This window comes from Macaca mulatta, chromosome 11, assembly GCF_049350105.2.
Source record: "Macaca mulatta isolate MMU2019108-1 chromosome 11, T2T-MMU8v2.0, whole genome shotgun sequence".
Classification (NCBI taxonomy): domain Eukaryota; kingdom Metazoa; phylum Chordata; class Mammalia; order Primates; family Cercopithecidae; genus Macaca; species Macaca mulatta.
In genome coordinates, this window is record NC_133416.1 from 52,298,258 (window position 1) to 52,317,754 (window position 19,497).

At 40.2% G+C, this 19,497-nt stretch overlaps 1 protein-coding gene across 3 annotated transcripts in view; it reads left to right on the top strand.

The window, feature by feature from the left end:
• ANO6 (anoctamin 6) overlaps positions 1 to 19,497 on the top strand; it is a 215,940-nt gene that overhangs the window by 40,543 nt on the left and 155,900 nt on the right. The window contains exon 2 of one of the 3 annotated variants that reach the window (XM_001092876.5): positions 16,008 to 16,070. The exons of the other annotated variants lie outside the window; for them this stretch is intronic. Coding sequence (XP_001092876.2) covers positions 16,008 to 16,070 — 63 coding nt within the window. The remainder of the gene's footprint in view (positions 1 to 16,007; positions 16,071 to 19,497) is intronic. 3 annotated transcript variants of the gene reach the window in all.

Sequence of the window (19,497 nt, forward strand, 5' to 3'; positions counted from 1 at the left end):
TTTTTTTTTTTTTTTTTGAGACTGAATCTTGCCCATTCGCACAGGCCAGAGTGCAGTGGTGGGATCTCTGTTCACACAACCTCTGCTTCCTCGGTTCAAGCAATTCTGCCTCAGCCTCCCTCCCGAGTAGCTGGGATTACAGGCGTGTACCACCACCCCCACCCAATTTTTGTGTTTTTAGTAGAGACAGGGTTTTGCCATGGTGGCCAGGCTGGTCTCGAACTCCTGACCTCAGGTGATCTGCCCGCCTCGGCCTCCCAAGGTGCTGGGATTACAGGCATGTGATCCACCACACCCAGCCTCTCCCTATGATCTTGAAGTAACTGCATCTCTCCTTATGATCAGGATGCCACAAAATTGAACATGCACATGTGTATACACCACACATGGGTACACACTGTTGACAAAGATGACAAAAGATGAAGAATTCACAGCATTTTTTTTTTTCCTGGCCTCGTCAAACACTGCCACAGTAATCATTTCAGATTCTGGTGCTTTCCTGGTATTCTAAACAACATCTACATATGGCAGTGCAGGTAATTTATTTTCATATCCGTCTGTTTGTCATTGCATCGGTACCTTGGAAAGGTTAGTGTTTTCCATTTATTTGATTGTTACTACTGTTAATCATTACAAAATCTTATTATTCCTGCTCATATATAAATCAGGACAAGCAAATTTGATTTCTAGCTTTCTAATGTGGTAAAAAAAATTCATAGAGGAAACTTCTTATGCAAATTTAAGTAACTGACAGAATATATATGGACACAAACTCTTGCTATTATAATCACATTATGACCTCAGCCACCCTTTGTATAGCCCAAGTAATGACTGTTTGATGTTTATTATAAAGCACATTAAATTCCTTGATTAACTGAACCTTTCATTCCTCTTTTTTGTTTCATGTAGCAGTGAAAATAGATTGTTCTATTATCATCCTTGCCAGGAAATTTATAAAATGTATAAAATTATTCATAAATGTATTTTAAACTGAAGATATATTAATGTATTATTGGGTATACTGAGCAGAAAACATTTCTTTTCACATTTGAATGGCAGGCACATGATTACACATTCACTTCCTACTGAATATTAATCATCAATTCCATATGGCTGGTGGATAAAGCTCTGAGAGGCAGCCAGGAGATGCAAATTCTTGCCCTCATCATGGACTTCTTGTGTAATTTTGTTTAATGTTTAAAATCGACTGAGTGACCTTTGAATTTAAAAAAAAAAAATCATTCTTTCCAAGAAGTCCAGGGGCAGTATGGGCTCAGGATTGGGTTATTATAACTTCTGTTCTTCTCTTGGCGTGCCTGCTTCCTCTGTTCAACTTGAAACACTGTTTTAATTCAAGCTCCAACCTTGGTTGGCTTCTGTTCTCACATTGCTTGCATGTTTTCTGAGGGCAGTCTCATTCACACTTGCAGTTTCAGATCTGTTCCTAGAGCTTCAGAGCCCCATCCAGGCCATCTCCACCAGGCTGCACCCCTCTGCCCAGCCTGGTCTCCTTGCTCATTGTTAACCCCAGTGTGCCCGTCCTTGGGCCACCCCAGTCTGATGTGCCGCAGACTCTCCAGCACTCAGCAAGGCATTCAGCATAGGGTAGGCACTTGGGATGGTTTCCGTGATTTAGTTCACAGTTGAACTTGTTACTTGCTACCCCACACCACAAATTGCATCCCTTCTGTGTCCTCTCTGTGAATGGCATCCCCAGTTCATCCACTCTCCCTGACTTCCTCTCTTTCCTCTACCACTCTGCTTCCTCTTTTTACTCCATGTCCTTTAAATTCTGCCTTCCATGTTTCCTGAGGCAGTTCCCTGCCCTTCCCACCACACATCACTGCCTTGGTTCTAGGCTCTTGTGTCTCACCTGGACTGTGGCCATCTCTTAGTTTGTGTTTCAGCCTTCCAATCTCGTCTCCTCAAATCTGTCTTCCTTCATACTGTTGCCAGATTTATCTGTTCAAAGCATATATCTGAACGTGCCACCCTCCTAAACCTACAAGCCTTCAATGAAGGAAACTGCAAACTTTGCGAAGATTATAAAAAGGTTGAAATGAATGCCAGGAGTTTTATATGCTCTCTATATGGGAAAATACTGTAGTAATGGGTTCGGGTTTTTTTTCCAGGTTTATTTTTAGGTTTATCACAATGCTTATCAAATTCCCAAAGGGATTTTTCTGAGAAAATTGGAAGAAATAATTCACTTACAAGTTAAACACGTGAGAATAAAGAAAAAAACTGAAGTATTTGAAGAAAACTTGGTGTGGAATCTCTTAGTTCTGCTATTAAATACATATTAGTCATGTGGTGTTGGACACCCTTCCCCCAACTTTGTCCTCCTTAAAATGGATTACAATGAATAATTGTGAATTACTAGGAACTATTTTGAGGATGAAATGATATAATGCATGTAGTGTATTCAGTATAGTGCCTGCTACTAGTAAATACTTAATTTTAGCAAAATCGAAGTAAAATACAAACCACAGTTACATACACATGCATACATATTAACATAACACATAAGGATGACAGAATAGCAATAATGGTTGTCTTTATATGATGGAGTTACAAGTTTGTTGTCTTCTTGCCTTTTCTCCATTTTTAACAGTAATCACATTACTTTGCTAAGTAGAAAAGGGAGAAAAAAAATCCTTCAGTGATTTCTACCTCTGGGATATATCCAAGCTCCCTGTACCTCATTTGGTGCCCTCTATCCTCATACTCCTCTTCTCTCTCCTCACCTCTTACACCTGTTTTCTGTCTCCCTATTTAGTCACCATGAATCCAGAATTACTGCCTTCTCTGTACACTGTGATTCTGCTGCATGCCTTGCTGTCCCCCTGCCAATAATGTGCCCCCAAATGCACCAATTTTGTCTAGTTTATTGCCACTCCTCCCCTAAGATTTTGCTTAAAAATCACTCATCAGGTTTGAGCATTAGGACACTCATATTAAAATTAACTGATTTTGTGTTTGTTTCCCCCAAAGGAATGTTTTCCTCTAGAATAGAGACTTTATACTAGGAGCTGAAAATAAGAGATGATTAAGTTATAGTCCATGCCCTCAGGTTGCTGACAGTCTGATAGAGAAAGGGATACGACTGCATTAAAGTAATAAATATTGTAGGATCTCTGATTCACATATCTTCAGAAAATGGTGGGACAGGAAGAGGGCAGTAATTTGCCTTTCTTGGGGGAGGGGTGGATTGGGGTGATGGGTTCATAAAGTTTCTATTTTCATTTAAGAGGTGATGCTTAAACTACTGAATAGATGTTTCCTGGGCAGAGAACATGGGGACAAGTGTTCCAGGCAGAAACTTTACGTGGAACAAAGGCAGGATGTTTGAGGGCAGTCCTACATTCAGAATGGTGAAGCATTAAGTTTGAGGTGGTGTCCCTGTGGTGCTTGGCACATAGTACAAGCTCAAGGATTTTGAACTAAACAGTATGCTTTTTCCTGGTTTCTGTGTATAGGGTTTAGGGGTTTGTGTATCCCTAGAAGTTGAATGTAATATTTTGCATTTATGTGCTTTTGAAAATTTTTCAGGGGAGTGAGTCATTGGATTTCACTAGATTCTCTCAGAGGATTTCATGAGCTATAAAAGGTTAAGAACCACGATTTTAACAAATACACCCTGGAAAGGGATGAGGTGAGATGTAGAGGATAGAAACTAATGTGAAGACAAATATCTCCAGCTGCAATTGGCAGGGATGTCCCTGGGCATTCACAGGGCAGGTACTCACCTGCTGGAGCCATGGAGGGCCTGGTTGCAATGGGTACTTATGATAATGGCTCTGCACTCGCTTTTCCAGCTCCTTTCAGCAAACAGGCTTATTCCTGCCTCTTTATTTGCTCCAGCTAAGCCATTATAGTATTCCTTCTCTGATAGTCAAAGCAACTCTCCAGGGCAGGAAACATGATGGGGTTGAAAGACTGGAGAGAGAATGGAAACACCATATGTTCTATTCTGAAAGTAAAGTAAGAGGTGAATATGTGAGAACAGGAAAGCATGTACAGCAACCAAAGCAATTCAGTGGCAATGGCATTAAATAGACTGCATTAAAAGGCTGCAACAGCACTAGCCTCCCACAGGCACTGTAGGTCAGCTCATTCATTCCTCCGTGGCGAGTAAAGAAAGAGATGTGTGAATTTTCCAACTCCTCAAATCCTGCCCAGGCAGATTCAGTGTCCTTCTTTGCCCTCTGTTAAGCTGTAATAACCTTGTATATACTTTTATTCTAGAACGTATTGCACTGTGGCAGAATTGTTGATATTCTTTTCTTCCATAAGGAAAAAATGGCTGATTTTTGAATGCCAAGCACTTGGCGCAGGGCTCAGTACATGTTTACTGGAAGAAAGAGCTTGAGTTCTGTAGCCCAAAGGTAGTGAAGTCAGTTTGTGCATTTCATCCTACACAAAGGTAACCTTAAACAGCTGAAGATTTCCATTATCCTTGCTTTGTCAGCTCCTTTCCTCCTCTGCCCAGTGAGGCACTCAAGTAAGAGCTAATCAAGGAAGTAAGCAGGCAGATCTTTTGCAAAGATACGGGCTGCTCTTTTGAAGGGAGGGATTTGGTGCAGTGTTGAATCTGATGCAATCTCAGACTCGATCAGCTTACTGAACAATGTTCGCAATTGCAAGGCAAAGCAAAGGACAAAGGTTATGGGAGCAAATTGGAGGGCACTGTGGGTCACACTTGGATTTGTTTCAGGGGCATTGCACACCCTCATCAGTCAGAGTCAAGTAACCTTCCGAAGCATAATAATTTGTTGTATTTTTCAAAGCTCTCTGGGATGCATGGATTAGGTGCTAGTCTTGTGCTATGCCAAGTCCTGCTCAGAGGGATTCAGAGGCCATCCAGCTAACAACGTAGGGAGAGCTTGCAGAGAAGACTGAGAGGAACCACTGATATGTTTAAAGGAATGAAAGATTTTATCATTTGTGTTTAGTTTTTAGTTTAGTTTTTTTTTTTTTTTTTTTTCTGTTAGAGAGAAGGTTTCTTGCTCTGTCACCCAGGCTGGAGTGCAGTGGTGCCATCTTGGCTGACTGCAGCCTCAAACTCTTGGGCTCAAGCAGTCCTCTTGCTTCAGCTTCTTGCGTAACTAGGACTGCAGGCATGTGCTACTGCAGCCGGCTGTTTTTGTTTGTTTGTTTTTTTTTTGTAGAGATGTGGGTGTCTTGCTGTGTTGCCCAGGCTGGTCTTGAAATCCTGGCCTTCAGTGATCCCCCAGCCTTGGCCTCCCAAAATGTTATGATTACAGGCGTGAGCCACCATGCCAGGTGTGAATGAAAGGTTTGAAGAAGAAACCTAAGGGTGATAATCAGGCTTCCAGGTATGTGAAGGACACAGAGAATATTTTCCTATTATCGAGGAACAAAGAATAGGAAAATTGGTTTGCATCTGATGAGGGCTTCAGAGGACTGAAACTCGAAAAGGATTCAGAACATCTTTCCATTCTCCTATGATGTTAACTTTATTAGTTCTAGGTAGAGAGCCATTTTTATTTTTATTTTTATTTATTTATTTTTTAATTATACTTTAAGTTCTAGGGTACGTGTTCACAATGTGCAGGTTTGTTACATATGTATACATGTGCCATGTTGGTGTGCTGCACCCATTAACTCGTCATTTACATTAGGTATATCTCCTAATGCTATCCCTCCTCCCTCCCCTCTCCCCACAATAGGCCCTGGTGTGTGATGTTCCCCTTCCTGTGTCCAAGTGATCTCATTGTTCAATTCCCACCTATGAGTGAGAACATGCAGTGTTTGGTTTTCTGTTCTTGTGATAGTTTGCTCAGAATGATGATTTTTAGCTGCATCCATGTCCCTACAAAGGACACGAACTCATCCTTTTTTATGACTGCATAGTATTCCATGGTGTATATGTGCCACATTTTCTTAGTCCAGTCTGTCACTGATGGACATTTGGGTTGATTCCAAGTCTTTGCTATTGTGAATAGTGCCACAGTAAACATACATGTGCATGTGTCTTTATAGCAGCACGGTTTATAATCCTTTGAGTATATACCCAGTAATGGGATGGCTGGGTCAAATGGTGTTTCCAGTTCTAGATTCTTGAGGAATCGCCACACTGTCTTCCATAATGGTTGAACTAGTTTACAATTCCACCAACAGTGTAAAAGTGTTCCTATTTCTCCACATCCTCTCCAGCATCTGTTATTTCCTGACTTTTTAATGATCGCCATTGTAACTGATGTGAGATGATATCTCATTGTGGTTTTGATTTGCATTTCTCTGATGGCCAGTGATGATGAGCATTTTTTCATGTGTCTGTTGGCTGTATGAATGTCTTCTTTTGAGAAGTGTCTGTTCATATCCTTTGCCCACTTTTTGATGGGGTTGTTTGTTTTTTTCTTGTAAATTTGTTTGAGTTCTTCGTAGGTTCTGGATATTAGCCCTTTGTCAGATGAGTAGATTGCAAAAATGTTCTCCCATTCTGTAGGTTGCCTGTTCACGCTGATGGTAGTTTCTTTTGCTATGCAGAAGCTCTTTAGTTTAATTAGATCCCATTTGTTAATTTTGGCTTTTGTTGCCGTTGCTTTTGGTGTTTTAGAGATGAAGTCCTTGCCCATGCCTATGTCCTGAATGGTATTACCTGGGTTTTCTTCTAGGGTTTTTATGGTTTTAGGTCTAACATTTAAGTCTCTAATCCATCTTGAATTAATTTTCGTATAAGGAGTAAGGAAAGGATCCAGTTTCAGCTTTCTACTTATGGCTAGCCAATTTCCCCAGCACCATTTATTAAATAGGGAATCCTTTCCCCATTTCTTATATTTGTCAGGTTTGTCAAAGATCAGATGGCTATAGATGTGTGGTATTATTTTTGAGGGCTCTGTTTTGATCCATTGGTCTATATCTCTGTTTTGGTACCAGTACCATGCTGTTTTGGTTACTGTAGCCTTGTAGTATAGTTTGAAGTCAGGTAGCGTGATGCCTCCAGCTTTGTTCTTTTGGCTTAGGATTGTCTTGGCAATGCGTGCCCTTTTTTGGTTCCATATGAACTTTAGAGCAGTTTTTTCCAATAAGCTGATAAGCACCTGCAGCAAAGTCTCAGGATACAAAATCAGTGTGCAAAAATCACAAGCATTCTTATACACCAGTAACAGACAAACAGAGAGCCAAATAATGAATGAACTCCCATTCACAATAGCTTCAAAGAGAATAAAATACCTAGAGGGCCATTTTTAGCATTTCACTTGCTATCCTGGATTGGACACTTGATCTGAAGAGGGGAAAGGAAGGAAATTAATGATATGGGTTGGACAACTGCTGTTAGCACGCTCAGGGTTTCCTCCAGCTCTGATTTGCAAACATCATCTTGTTTAACCAAGAGGGAAGCGTTTTTATCCCCTGTTATTTGTGGGACAACTGAGGCCAGGAACACTCACAGTGGTATGCATGGTAAGTGGCAGTCCTGGCTCTGTTACTTCAGTCCTGAGTTTGTGTAACTCCAAAGGGCTTGCTTCTAATTTGTTTGTAACTGTGTCAAGTTTAGTGTTTATTGAGGCCATTTGGATGTCGGTCTCTGAGGTGTTGCAGACTGGCTCATCACAGGTTCTGAAAGTCTTTCACCTCTGAGCACAACTGTGTATTTGATCCAGCTGGTCACTTGTATGTCTAAAACAACCATCAGTTGCTGCTTCTCAGCCTGGGCAAAGCATACTTACGGTATGTCACATCTGAAAGGCATACTTTCTGGCAGAGCAAAAGCTAAATAATACATTTCAATTTTAAAAGGTACAATTTTCACTTAAATGGCATGTTTTATGGACTATACAGTGAAGGCAAGCACAAATGATATGCACTATACAAGTATAATGCATCAAGGATCACAGCAAGGTTTAACCTGCTGATAAGGAAACCTTTCTATCCCTGGCTTCTGCTGCTTGATGTCTTTTTCTGATTATACATATTATATGTGAGCCACTGTAGAAATTTTGGGAAATACAAAAAACTGCAAATAAACCAAAAATCACCCCAACACTACCCCTCAAAGATAAACCACCATGAATATTTTAGTATGCTGCTTTCCCACCTTTTAAAAAAATGCAAATGTAGTTTTACATGGTTTAGACATATGGTATCCTGCCTTTTCACTTAACTTGCCTCATAAGCACTCTCTGTTTATCTCCTTTATTGGAGTAAAGTATACATAACATAAAATTAACCATTTTAACCATTTTTAAGTGTACAATTCAGTGGCATTAAGTATATTCAGTGTTGTGCAATCACCACCACTATCCATTTCCAGAGCTTTTCATCATCAGCACTCCCTATGTTTAAGAAGGCTTCACAAACCACATTTAATGGCTGAATAACATTCTATCACATAAAATTTACTTAAACGCGTTTTCCAGAAGATGTTCAACAGATATTTAGTTTGTGCTTACTATAAGTTACACTTTGTGGCGAAAGTAGTGAACAAACTGTGGTGTTTGTCCTTCAGGACCTGCTGGAGGAAATGGTCAATTAGTAGGCAAGTTGAGTCCCATAGAGGGGCAAGCACATGGTCTGTGGGATCATGTAGAAAGGGAACTTAACTTGAGGTATAATTTGCATAATTTTTACTTGATTGTTGCAGGTCTAGCATGCATCAGATTTTTTGGCTGTTATAAATAATATTGAGAGAGATTTGTAGGTATGAATATTTTTCTATATTTCACATTATTTTGTGAAGTTCTTGAGAAGTGAAATTACTGGGGAACGCATTCTAACAGGGGCCAGTACAAGATGTTCTCTTTTTATTTTTATTTTGAGAGACAGGGTCTTGCTCTGTCACCCAGGCTGGAGTGCAGTGGTGTGATCACTGCAACTTTGAATTCCTGGGCTCAAGTGGTTCTCTCCCCCTCAGCCTCCTGAATAGCTGGGACTACAACCATCATGCCTGGCCTGGCCTGGCTTGGCCTGGCCTTTTTTTTTTTTTTTTTTTGGAGAGATGGGATCTCATTTTGTTGCCTGTTTAGTCTTAAACTCCTGGCCTCAAGCATTCTTCTCACCTTGGCCTTCCAAAATGCTGGGATTACAGAGCCACCCTACCTGGCCTAAAATGTCCTTTTAGAACACTGGTAATTGTTACATACTGTGCTATTCTCAAGGTTAGGAGCTGCACCAAGGATTTCCATTGCCTGTTTCACCTTAAACCTCTCCTAACTTTTTATAGATGTGTGTACAACTTGCCTCTGGCAGGATTACATGAAGAATGGGGGCTGAGAAGTAAGTGTATCCAACTGGGAAGAGCCAAGGAGGGTCAGAGGCAAAGGGATTGTGACTGAGGCTGAGGTTATGTGGCAGGTAACATGCACACCATCCAGGTGTTCGTACTCATTTCAGAGGCCTTGATTTGACAAATGCTTTAGGGCTGTGTTCACTGTGTGTGCTGACAGCTTGGCTTCCTTCCGTGAAATTTCATTCTTGTGAACTTGAAGTCACTGTGAAATAAAAGTAGCCTATATTTTCCCCCACTTAAAAGTATCTGTTCATCATCTAAACAAACTCCCAGTCTATTATCAGAGCTGGAGGAGACCTTTGGATATCATATCATCTTCCCTGTTCAAACTACAGCTAAAGATTCTAAGACTTAAAAAAGTTAAGGAACATTAGGAAGGAAACCTAGGAAACCAGTTTGGTAGGTGTAAAGCAGGGTTACAGCTCGTGTCTTTTGATTTAGCTGCTGGTCGCCCCATTACCTGCTGCATGTTGTCTTCAGGCTTTATTCTCTCCTTAAAGGAATTTTTTCTTCTTCCCACGTCTTGATTCCTGATTTTGTGCTCTACTCTTTCCTTTTAAGATGTTATTCAAATGTTGAATACGTGTATGTCTTCGCTAATGCCTGTCAACTGGAAATTATGCTGGCAAGTTTGCATTCCTTATCCTCCTCTGTCCTTGGCCTGTTAATTGGTTTGACAGCTGACTGTTCTCTTCATCTTGTCCTCTTTGATTCTTGGAAAGTTTCTGTTGACTCTGGTAAAAGTAATAAGTTATGTCTTATTTAGTCCCTTTGTATAATTTTTTTGGGGTTGGCTTTTATTAATTTTAAGAAGTAATACACCCACCAATGATATAGTAATGGCAACCTATCATGGACCAAAGAGTAAAGTTTTAAAATAGATGTTTAATATTGAGCGTAAGACTCGCACAGACGTCTGATACATTAATTTTACCAATGGTTAGTTGGTGAAACTTTATTGTGGATACATACGTATTTATGTAAATATAAAAAAAATTATTTTGTGGTACAGTAAATCTTCTAAGATCAAATCTACAAAAAAAAGTTAGCATTGTTTTGTATTAGACAAAGTGCTATTATCTTCAGTTGAACTTCATAGCTATATCATGACACTAAATATAAGACCTTGGGTCCCTGATAATAAGAATTAGAGAAAGGAATGTACAAAGCCAGCACACCAAATTTGGTCTGAAGCTGTGAGCTCCAATGTCAAGTGGTAATTGTGCAGTTGGAAAAATCCTGTAGCTTATATTCTCAACAATTTCTGATAATCAGAGTTTCAGAAACAATTCAGAGTTGTCAGGCTCTTTCATTTATGAGTGAAAGGAGCAATTCCTCACTGACTGTAAGTCTTTTATGTTGGCAATTCCATTCTTAAATTAAGGCATTGGCATTTTCATTATGAAAATGATTTTCTTGGATTTATAGCTGAGTCCATTTTGTGTTTCAAAACTGATTGGCATTAGTCTGTATAGTGACTTTTATATAAAAGCAACGTAAAGTTGATTTTGTAGTCTCAATTTTGAAGATCATTTCAGACATCTGTTCCTTCCGTGTTGGATCTACTGTATTGAAATACGAAGTTATGGAGAACTAAGGAATAAATATAGCACATTCCATTTCCGAAAAGACAGCCTTACCATTCTGTGTAAGGGACTTGAGACCCTGAGGTGATCTACATCCCCTGGCTCCACACCTCACATTTGTTCTTGCTTGTTTGCTTCTATATCTTATAGTGTGGAACAATAATAAATAATGATAATAACAATAAAGATAGTAAATAATAATGATAGCAATTATGTCTTGAGTGCTTACTGTCAGACCTCGTGTTATGTACCTTACCATCCTTATTCCATTTAATATGCACAGCAGCCCTATGAACAGAGGTAGTATGATGCCCATTTTATAGATTAGGAAGCTGAGACTTTACCCAGCTGATCATCCAGTTAACCTTCCCGATTCTTGTCATTTCTCTACCACCTCCAGTCCATTCTGCACAACACTGCTGGCCCCATCATGTGCTTTTCTCCTTCAGAAACATCTTCGTAGACTCTACACTGTGTAGGGATAAAGCCCAAACCTCAGTGTACCTACAGGTTGGTTCCAACATTTTAAATCTTATGTCCTGCAACTTCCTTACAAAAATCCTGCAGTATAGACCTACCCTAACATGAGCATGCTGTGTGTTCACCTGTTTCCCTGCCCCAGCTGGCAGATGCCTATTACTTGCCAGGCACTGTTAGGATTTTAGGGACACAGTTCTCGCCTTTAGAACAATATACTCGGGTAAGGCAGACCTGAACATAAATCACTTCTCCTTAACTTTTATTTCTAATCCCAGATTGACTTAGACCTTATACCGTTGGTGAAACTTCCCCCGGCCATTCAGAGGAAGTGATTCCACCTTCCTCTGAATGTCTGTAGCCTGAACTGACTGTACCACATATTTATCTTTGGGTCGTGATCTTTTCAGGTGTCTGCATCTTAACCCACTTACAAATCTTTGCAAGTTAAAGACTATAGGTTTGTAGGTAAAGCCTTTATAGCCTAAAGATTCTGTAGGCAAAGTCTGTGGTTCTGTGTCACTGATCTCTAAACTCCAGTTTTTAAAAAGATTAATAAATTTGTAAAAATCTGTAAGGTTTCATAAAGAAATTTTAGCCCTGGATTACCATACTTTTAAAACTATATTGCATTGTGGTCTGGGACCATAGGTATTAAAGCATAAAAGATTAAGTTGGCCCATAAATATGGCATATCATTTGTTTTTCCATACTTGTTTTAAACACTGGTGCCAAGTCTTTTTTAAAAAAATTGAATTAATATTACTGTGACACTTTCCCTTTCATTAGTTATCAGCCTTTTGACTATAAGCCAACCTTTTAAAAGTCACTAATAAAATATGTGAGGCTTAGCCTGGTAGTATAGTGAGACCTCATCTCTACAAAAACGTTAAAAAATTAGCTGAGCATCGTAGCATGCACCTGTAGTTTGAGCTACTTGAAAGGCTAAGGCAGGAGGATTGCTTGAGCCCAGGAAGTGAAGGTTGCCGTGACTCAAGATTGTGCTGCTGCACTCCAGCCTGGGTGACAGAGCAAGATCCTGTCTCAAAAAACAAATGTGTGTGTGTGTGTATCTGAGGCTCTAGTTCTTTGAGTTATGGAGTTGGTTAAAAATGACGAGGTGGGAAACCCATTCAAGTCCCAGCTTGAACCACTTAACAGGATAAACATGGTTTAGTCAGAAGCTCCATCAACTCCTGTGTCTTCAAAGGCAGATTAGACCGTCAGCATCATGGTAGACTTAGTGGGCTTTTCACCTGTTGAAGACTCTTATGGTTGACTGTATCCATGTTGTGCTAGTTGAATTGAATCATCCATCTGTTTATCTGTTATATTAGTTTGCTGGGGCTGCCATGACATAATACTTTAGACTGGGTTATTAAACAACAGACATTATTTTCTCACAGTTCTGGAGGCTAGGAAGCCCAACGTCAAGGTGTCAGTACATTTGGTTTCTCCTGAGGCTTGCCTACGACTACCTTTTCTGCGTCCTCACATGGTCTTTCCCCTGCATGCATGCACTCCGGTATCTTCCTGTGTCCAAATTTATTCCTCTTTTAAGGACGCCAGTCTAATTGGATTAGGGCACATGCTTAGTCTCATTTTCAACTTAATCACCTCTTTAAAGACCCTGTCTTTTCCAAGTCCACATTTTGAGATACTGTGTGTTAGGGCTTTGACATCTGATTTTTGGGGAGTTACGATTCCATAACATCTATTTAAAATAGCACTTACTAGCCAGGCATGGTGGCTCACACCTGTAATCCCAGCACTTTGGGAGGCCAAGGCAGGCGGATCACTTGAGGTCAGGAGTTTGAGACCAGCCTGGCCAGTGTGGTGAAACTCCATCTCTACTAAAAATGTAAAAAGTAGCCAGGTGTGGTAGCGGGCACCTGTAATCCCAGCTACTTGGGGAGGGTGAGGCAGGAGAATCGCTTGAACCAGGGAGGCAGAGGTTGCAGTGAGCCAAGATCGTGCCACTGTGCTCCAGTCTGGGCAACAGAGCAAGACTCCTGTCTCAAAAAAATAAAATAGCACTTGTTTTAAATTATGTATGAAGAGGCTAGCATAAAGAAGAAACCAGAAATAGCCCTCCGGTTACTTAGTGCCTATTTTTAAAAGGGGAAGGGTACAGGTATATGAAAAGTCAAAACTATATTGAAGGGTATAAAAGAAAAATAACACTCTCTCCCAACCCTCTCCTATTTTAGGCAACTTCTTTAAAAACATTTACACAAATGTTTACTATACAAAAGCCAGGTGCATTTTTTAATGTATTAATGTGTCATAGTACAGATATCTCTATATCTGCACACAGATTGGACTTTTAAATAACTACATAGTATTCCATTGTTTATGTACTATAATTTACCTGATCATCTATTAACGGGCATGTAGATTGTTTCCAGTTCCCCCACCACTCCATTACAAACAGCAGTGCTGGATTCCTTTTAAAAACCCTGGTCTGGGCACAGTGGCTCATGCCTGTAATCCCAGCACTTTGGGAGGCCTAGGCAGGCAGATCACTTGAGGTTAGGAGTCCAAGACCAGCCTGGCCAACATGGTGAAACCCTGTCTCTACAAAAATACAACAATTAGCCAGGTGTGGTGGTACATGCCTGTAATGCCAGCTACCCGAGAGGCTGAGGCAGGAGAATTGCTTGGACCTGAGAGGTGGAGGCTGCACTGAGCCGAGATTGTACCACTGCACTCCAGTCTGGGTGACAGAGTGAGACCCTGTCTCAAACATTAAATAAATAAAATATGACATATATACTTAACCAAGATGAAAAGAATAATGAAGAGCTATCTAAGAAGAATAACCAAGCCTGTGATCTTGGTGAAAACCGTCTTTGTTTTTCACCTTCCTGTTTATTGGTCTTTACTAGAGTTGTGTGAAAGACATTTCATTCTTTCCTGTCCTCCAGTACCTGACCACATGCCAATACCTCTTCTTCCTGCATAATAGGAGGGGAAGGGCTTTCCTTGGCAGCATTAGGTCATAGTCCTCCCCAGGAAGAAAGGTCTGTCTGAATCATTAACGGGTATAGACTATTTTTAGTTAAGGAAAACAGTTTTTCTTGTAAGAATTGCTATTTCCGTGCTCAGGGCAGCACATGCATCCTTTCTGGCTGCTTCCACCCATTGGCGAGGGGCCAGCTCTCTAATGGAATGTGAGCAGTCTGACTGCTCATCAAGATTTATGGTGGAGACCAGGACGCCTAGCCGCTCATTGGATTTGCAGGCCCTCCAAGCTAACAGCGGCAGCCCTGAGATTAAGTGCAATGCAGAGGCTCTGGTGCTGTTCCCAGACCCTCCCTTCTTCTCTGAGGCCAACTTCATAGCCACAGGTATCATCTGGCATTATTTTATAAGCTGTGCCATAGTGCAGATGTTCTTTTCTGAAGAATTACTTTCACTTCTGACTCATTTCAGGAAATGAGACAGTCTATCAGAGGTATTCTTCATTTCCAGACCCCCAGAGAGTTCATTTTCACCTGGGATTTCCAACCGCATGCGGGCAGTGCTTTATTTACCCAGATGTGAGAAATAACAGTAATGAATAGTCTTCTTCTAAAGCAACCCTTACTTCCCTGCAGAATCCAGTGTGAAGGCCTAAAGGTAGCTTATGCCCTTATTAGTGTAAATATTTCTGAGGCTTTGGTTTTGTGATGCTTGTGGACATGCTGTGTGTATGGGCTTTGGTGCAGGAAAAACATAATTTAGCAACAGATTTAAAAGGTAGTCTGGAGTGTTTCTAATTACTGTTTGTTTAGTTCACCATTGCCTAATAAGTGGATTTAAGTAACCTCGTGGGTAGGGAATGTAATGTTCATATTACAGTCAACCATGCAAATCAAATTCTAACTAAGTATTGCGGAGAACACACCATGGAGCCATTTTATAGAAGTATTCCATTGAATCTTAAATTTAGAACTGAGAGCATTTTGGATTGGGCATTTCCCACCTGTCATGCATAAACATGAATGATGCACACATCCACGTGTGGTACAGTCTCGTTTAAGATCCTTCGGTGGCCTTTGGCTTTTAGTTTTCTTTTTAATTCGATGTAGTTTTTTTAATTTTCCCATCCTTCATTGACCATAATAGGGAACTGAAGTATTAGGAGGGCCTAGAACAATGGTTGTCAACCTTGGTTGTAGCTTGGCATCAGTCTGGGAACTTTAAAATTACGGATGCCTGAGGCCACCTCCAAAGATCTGGTTTAATTATCTGGAATGCAGCCTCCAGTGGGATTTCTAAAAGCTCCCAGAAGATGTTATTGTGCCCCAGGGGTTGTGAACCACAGACCTAAGATGTCAGGGCCTTGAGAGCTCATCTCATCCAGTGGTTCTCAGCCCTGGCTGCAGATTAGCATCATCTGGAGAGCTCGTGAAAGAAACACTGATGCCCCACCACCTGAAACGACCTTTCAGAGGAAGGGGCCATTCTTTTTAGAAGGCGCTCAGGTGATTTTCATGCACAGCAAGAGTTAAGGTTAACTGACATCCTGGACAACCCGTATTATAGATAAGGAAAATGAGAGCAAAAAAGGTCAAATGGCTTACACAAGGTCGGGTCCTTGTTGTTACAGAGGCAGGTCTGATGCCGCCTCCTGCTCTGTCTGCAGCCTAACACCAACCCTTATATTGGCCTATTGTATTTATTGATGCCTCCTCATCCTTCAGGTGATGTTCCTGCCTCCAGGAGGCCTTTTCTGACTCCTCACACTCACCTCCCATCCAGCCTGGGTAAGATCCCCTTCCTTCGTATTTGAACAGCATCCTTCCTTCCTTTTCCCCTCCGACTGTCAGTTCCGGGAGAACAGGCCTGTGTCTTTCTTGTTATTTCTGTTAACAGTAGTGGGGTTTCAGATATTATTTGTTGAAGTTCTGTAACTTTTTATTCCTCAGTCCACATGGATTGCTGAAAATAATCCATTCCTGTATGCATGCTTCAGGAAACAACTTCAGAAAGCAAAAGTTATTTCTTTTTTTTTTTGGTTGAGGCAGTCTCACTCCATCACCCATGCTGGAGTGCAGTGGTGCAATCTCAGCTCACTGCAACCTCCGCCTCCCAAGTAGCTGGAATTACAGGTGCATGCTACCATAACCTGCTAATTTTTATATTTTTAGTAGAGATGGGGTTTCACTATGTTGGCCAGGCTGGTCTCAAACTCTTGACCTCAAGTGATCCACCCGCTTCAGCCTCCCAAAGTGTGGGGATTACAGGTGTGAGCCACCATGCCCGGCTGCAAAAGTTATTTCTTACCTGTCTGTGGCTCACCGTACTGTGGGCCAGGATCTTATAAGGAAGAAGGACTTCTTACGCTGCCTTCCAGGAGAAAGAGTTTTAGCAAAAAAAGTTTGGCAAGGATATTTTGATGACAAAATAATGAAAACAAGATTTCAGTGATCTTACATGTTACTCAGGGTATGTACAACATCCAGGGGCCTTCGAATAATATACAAGTGTGTATAGCATAACAAAAGGGAGTATGTGGCATTACCTAACAACAAAAAGTTTCTGAAGTAAATGATGCTATTTTATAAAAATACATTTTAAGGACTGAATTATTATTTGGTGCAAAAGTAAATGATGCTATTTTATAAATATACATTTTAAGGTTGGATTATTTGGTGCAAAAGTAAAAGTAATTGTCATTACTTTTAATAGCAAAAAGTGCACTTTTGCACCAATCTGTAATATTTTAAAGCAGCCACATTCTGTTAGTATAGCTGAATTAAATCCTTTGGCTTCTTTGGATTAATATGTTTTGTCTTTTCAAATGATTTTTTAAAACTCTATCTTCTGTCATTGCAGTTTACTTAGGATCATCCTTGGCGAGTGTTCTGTTTTTACTGGAAAAATATTTTCAGATTTATACTGTTTACATTTACCCTTATAGCTGTTCCAGAGACTTTTCTCTAAAAGCAAGCTCACAGCTAGTATCTGCTTAGCCTACAAGTGGCCAGGAATTCACTGTTGAAATGCTGGAAAGTAATAATTTTCTTGGGTGGAAAATACAGTTAAAATTTTTTGGAACTAAAACTGCAACTGGGCCACATTGTAGAGTAGACCCCAAGATGTTAAGATGGTGCAAACAGGACAGAATAATAATTGAAATATGAAGAACCTCTTTGAAATCTTAAGTCGTCATACTTTCATGCATTCTTTTTAAGAGCCTTCATATTGGAGAGCAAGTGGTAATGTGGCAGTGTGGAAGTCAAGTCACCATATATCATGGAAAAGCTTCCTAAAACAAATATTCCTGAAATTTTCAAGAGAAAGCAAAGCAATTTAGTTGGAGGTAAATATAAAACATTTTTATATTAAATAACTTTTTTTGTTTAAAGATGCAAATTTTTTGTGACAGTAAAACATGAAGATTTGAAGAACCACCTTTTTGGGTTTTTTTCTTTTCTTTTTTTTTTTTTTGCTGCTATGTAGGTGAAAAGTTTAACAAAAACTATTAATGAGTAACCAACTTCTATTACACTAACTTCAGAGGCTCAGCAGTGCATTCTGGAAGAGAAGGGGCAGGAGAGAAAAAAGGGTTTTTTAAATATGTAAGACTCCATTTTCAGTGTTTCATCTATGTCCTGTCACAGACTTTTATAACTACCCTGCAAATTAGGATTTTTTCTCACCAGATTTTTACATTTACCCATTCACTAGAGAGAGGAGCCAAAATTTAAATCCAAGTGTGTCTGATGTCCTTGAATGTGGCCTCCACTGAATGTGGCCTCTCATGTCATAAAAGTAGAGAATTCTCCAGAAGAAACATTATTAACTATGAACGTTTACCATGCTGGTGGAAGAGGACTGGCCTTAGCTTCCCTTAGAGTTCTTAATAAACACCAATAAGTCGATGAGAAAAAGTGTTGGCAATGGTATGGAAAAAAGGGAATCATTGTAAACCGTTGGGAATATAAATTGCACAGACATTATGGAAAACAGTATGACAATTCTAAAAACAAAAAATCAAAAATAGAACTACCACATAATCCTGCAGTCCCACTTCTGAGTATATACCCAAAGGGAATGATCTTAGTATCTTGAAGAGACATTCCCACTTTTGTGTTCATTGCAGCATTATTCACAATAGCCAAGATATGGAAACAGCCTAAGTATCCATTGATGGATGAATGGATAAAGAAATTTTGGTGCATATATACAGCAGAATGTTATTCAGCCATAAAAAAGAAGGAAATCCTGCCATTTGTGACAACATGGATGAACCTGGGGGACGTTATGCTAAGTGAAATAAGCCAGACACAGAAAGAAAAATACTGTTTGATCTCACTTACATGTGAAATCTAAAAAGGTCATAAAAGCAGAGAGTAGAACAGTGATTGGCCGGGCGCCGTGGCTCACGCCTGTAATCCCAGCACTTTGGGAGGCTGAGGCGGGCGGATCACTAGGTCAGGAGATCGAGACCATCCTGGCTAACACGGTGAAACCCTGTCTCTACTAAAAATACAAAAAAATTACCTGGGTGTGGTGGCGGGCACCTGTAGTCCCAGCTACTTGGGAGGCTGAAGCAGGAGAATGGTGTGAACCCGGAAGGCAGAGCTTGCAGTGAGCCAAGATCACACCACTGCACTCCAGCCTGAGTGACAGAGCAAGACTCCGTCTCAAAAAAAAAAAAAAAAAAAGAACAGTGATTGCCGGGGAGTTGTGGGAAATGGGAGATGTTGGTCAAAGGGTAGAGAGTTTAAGTTAAAGATGACTAAGTTCTGGGGATCTAATGTACAGTATAAATGGTGATGCGGTGTGTTAATTTGATTGTGGTAATTGTTACACAGTGTATATCAAATCACATTGTACACCTTGAATATATTCAATCTTTGTCAATTAAATATTTTAAAATGGAAGAAAGGATGGCCAATTTTGATCAGAAGTCATAGTGTCAGATAGAATTTTGTGATCTGACTCCCAGAAACTACACATTTGATTTGGGGAAGGCAGCCAAGCAAAATAGTTGACAATTTGCTCTTTTCCTTTGATTCCTAGGTTTGAGAATCTTGGCTTTCCTACCTACTAGCTGTGTGATTTTGGGCAAGTCACTTAACCTCTTCGTGCCTTAGTTTCCTCATCGGTAGAATGGGAGTTATAATAACTTTATTGCTGTTGATTTTCCTCTTACATGCTGTGAGTCAGAAAAATGTAGGAATT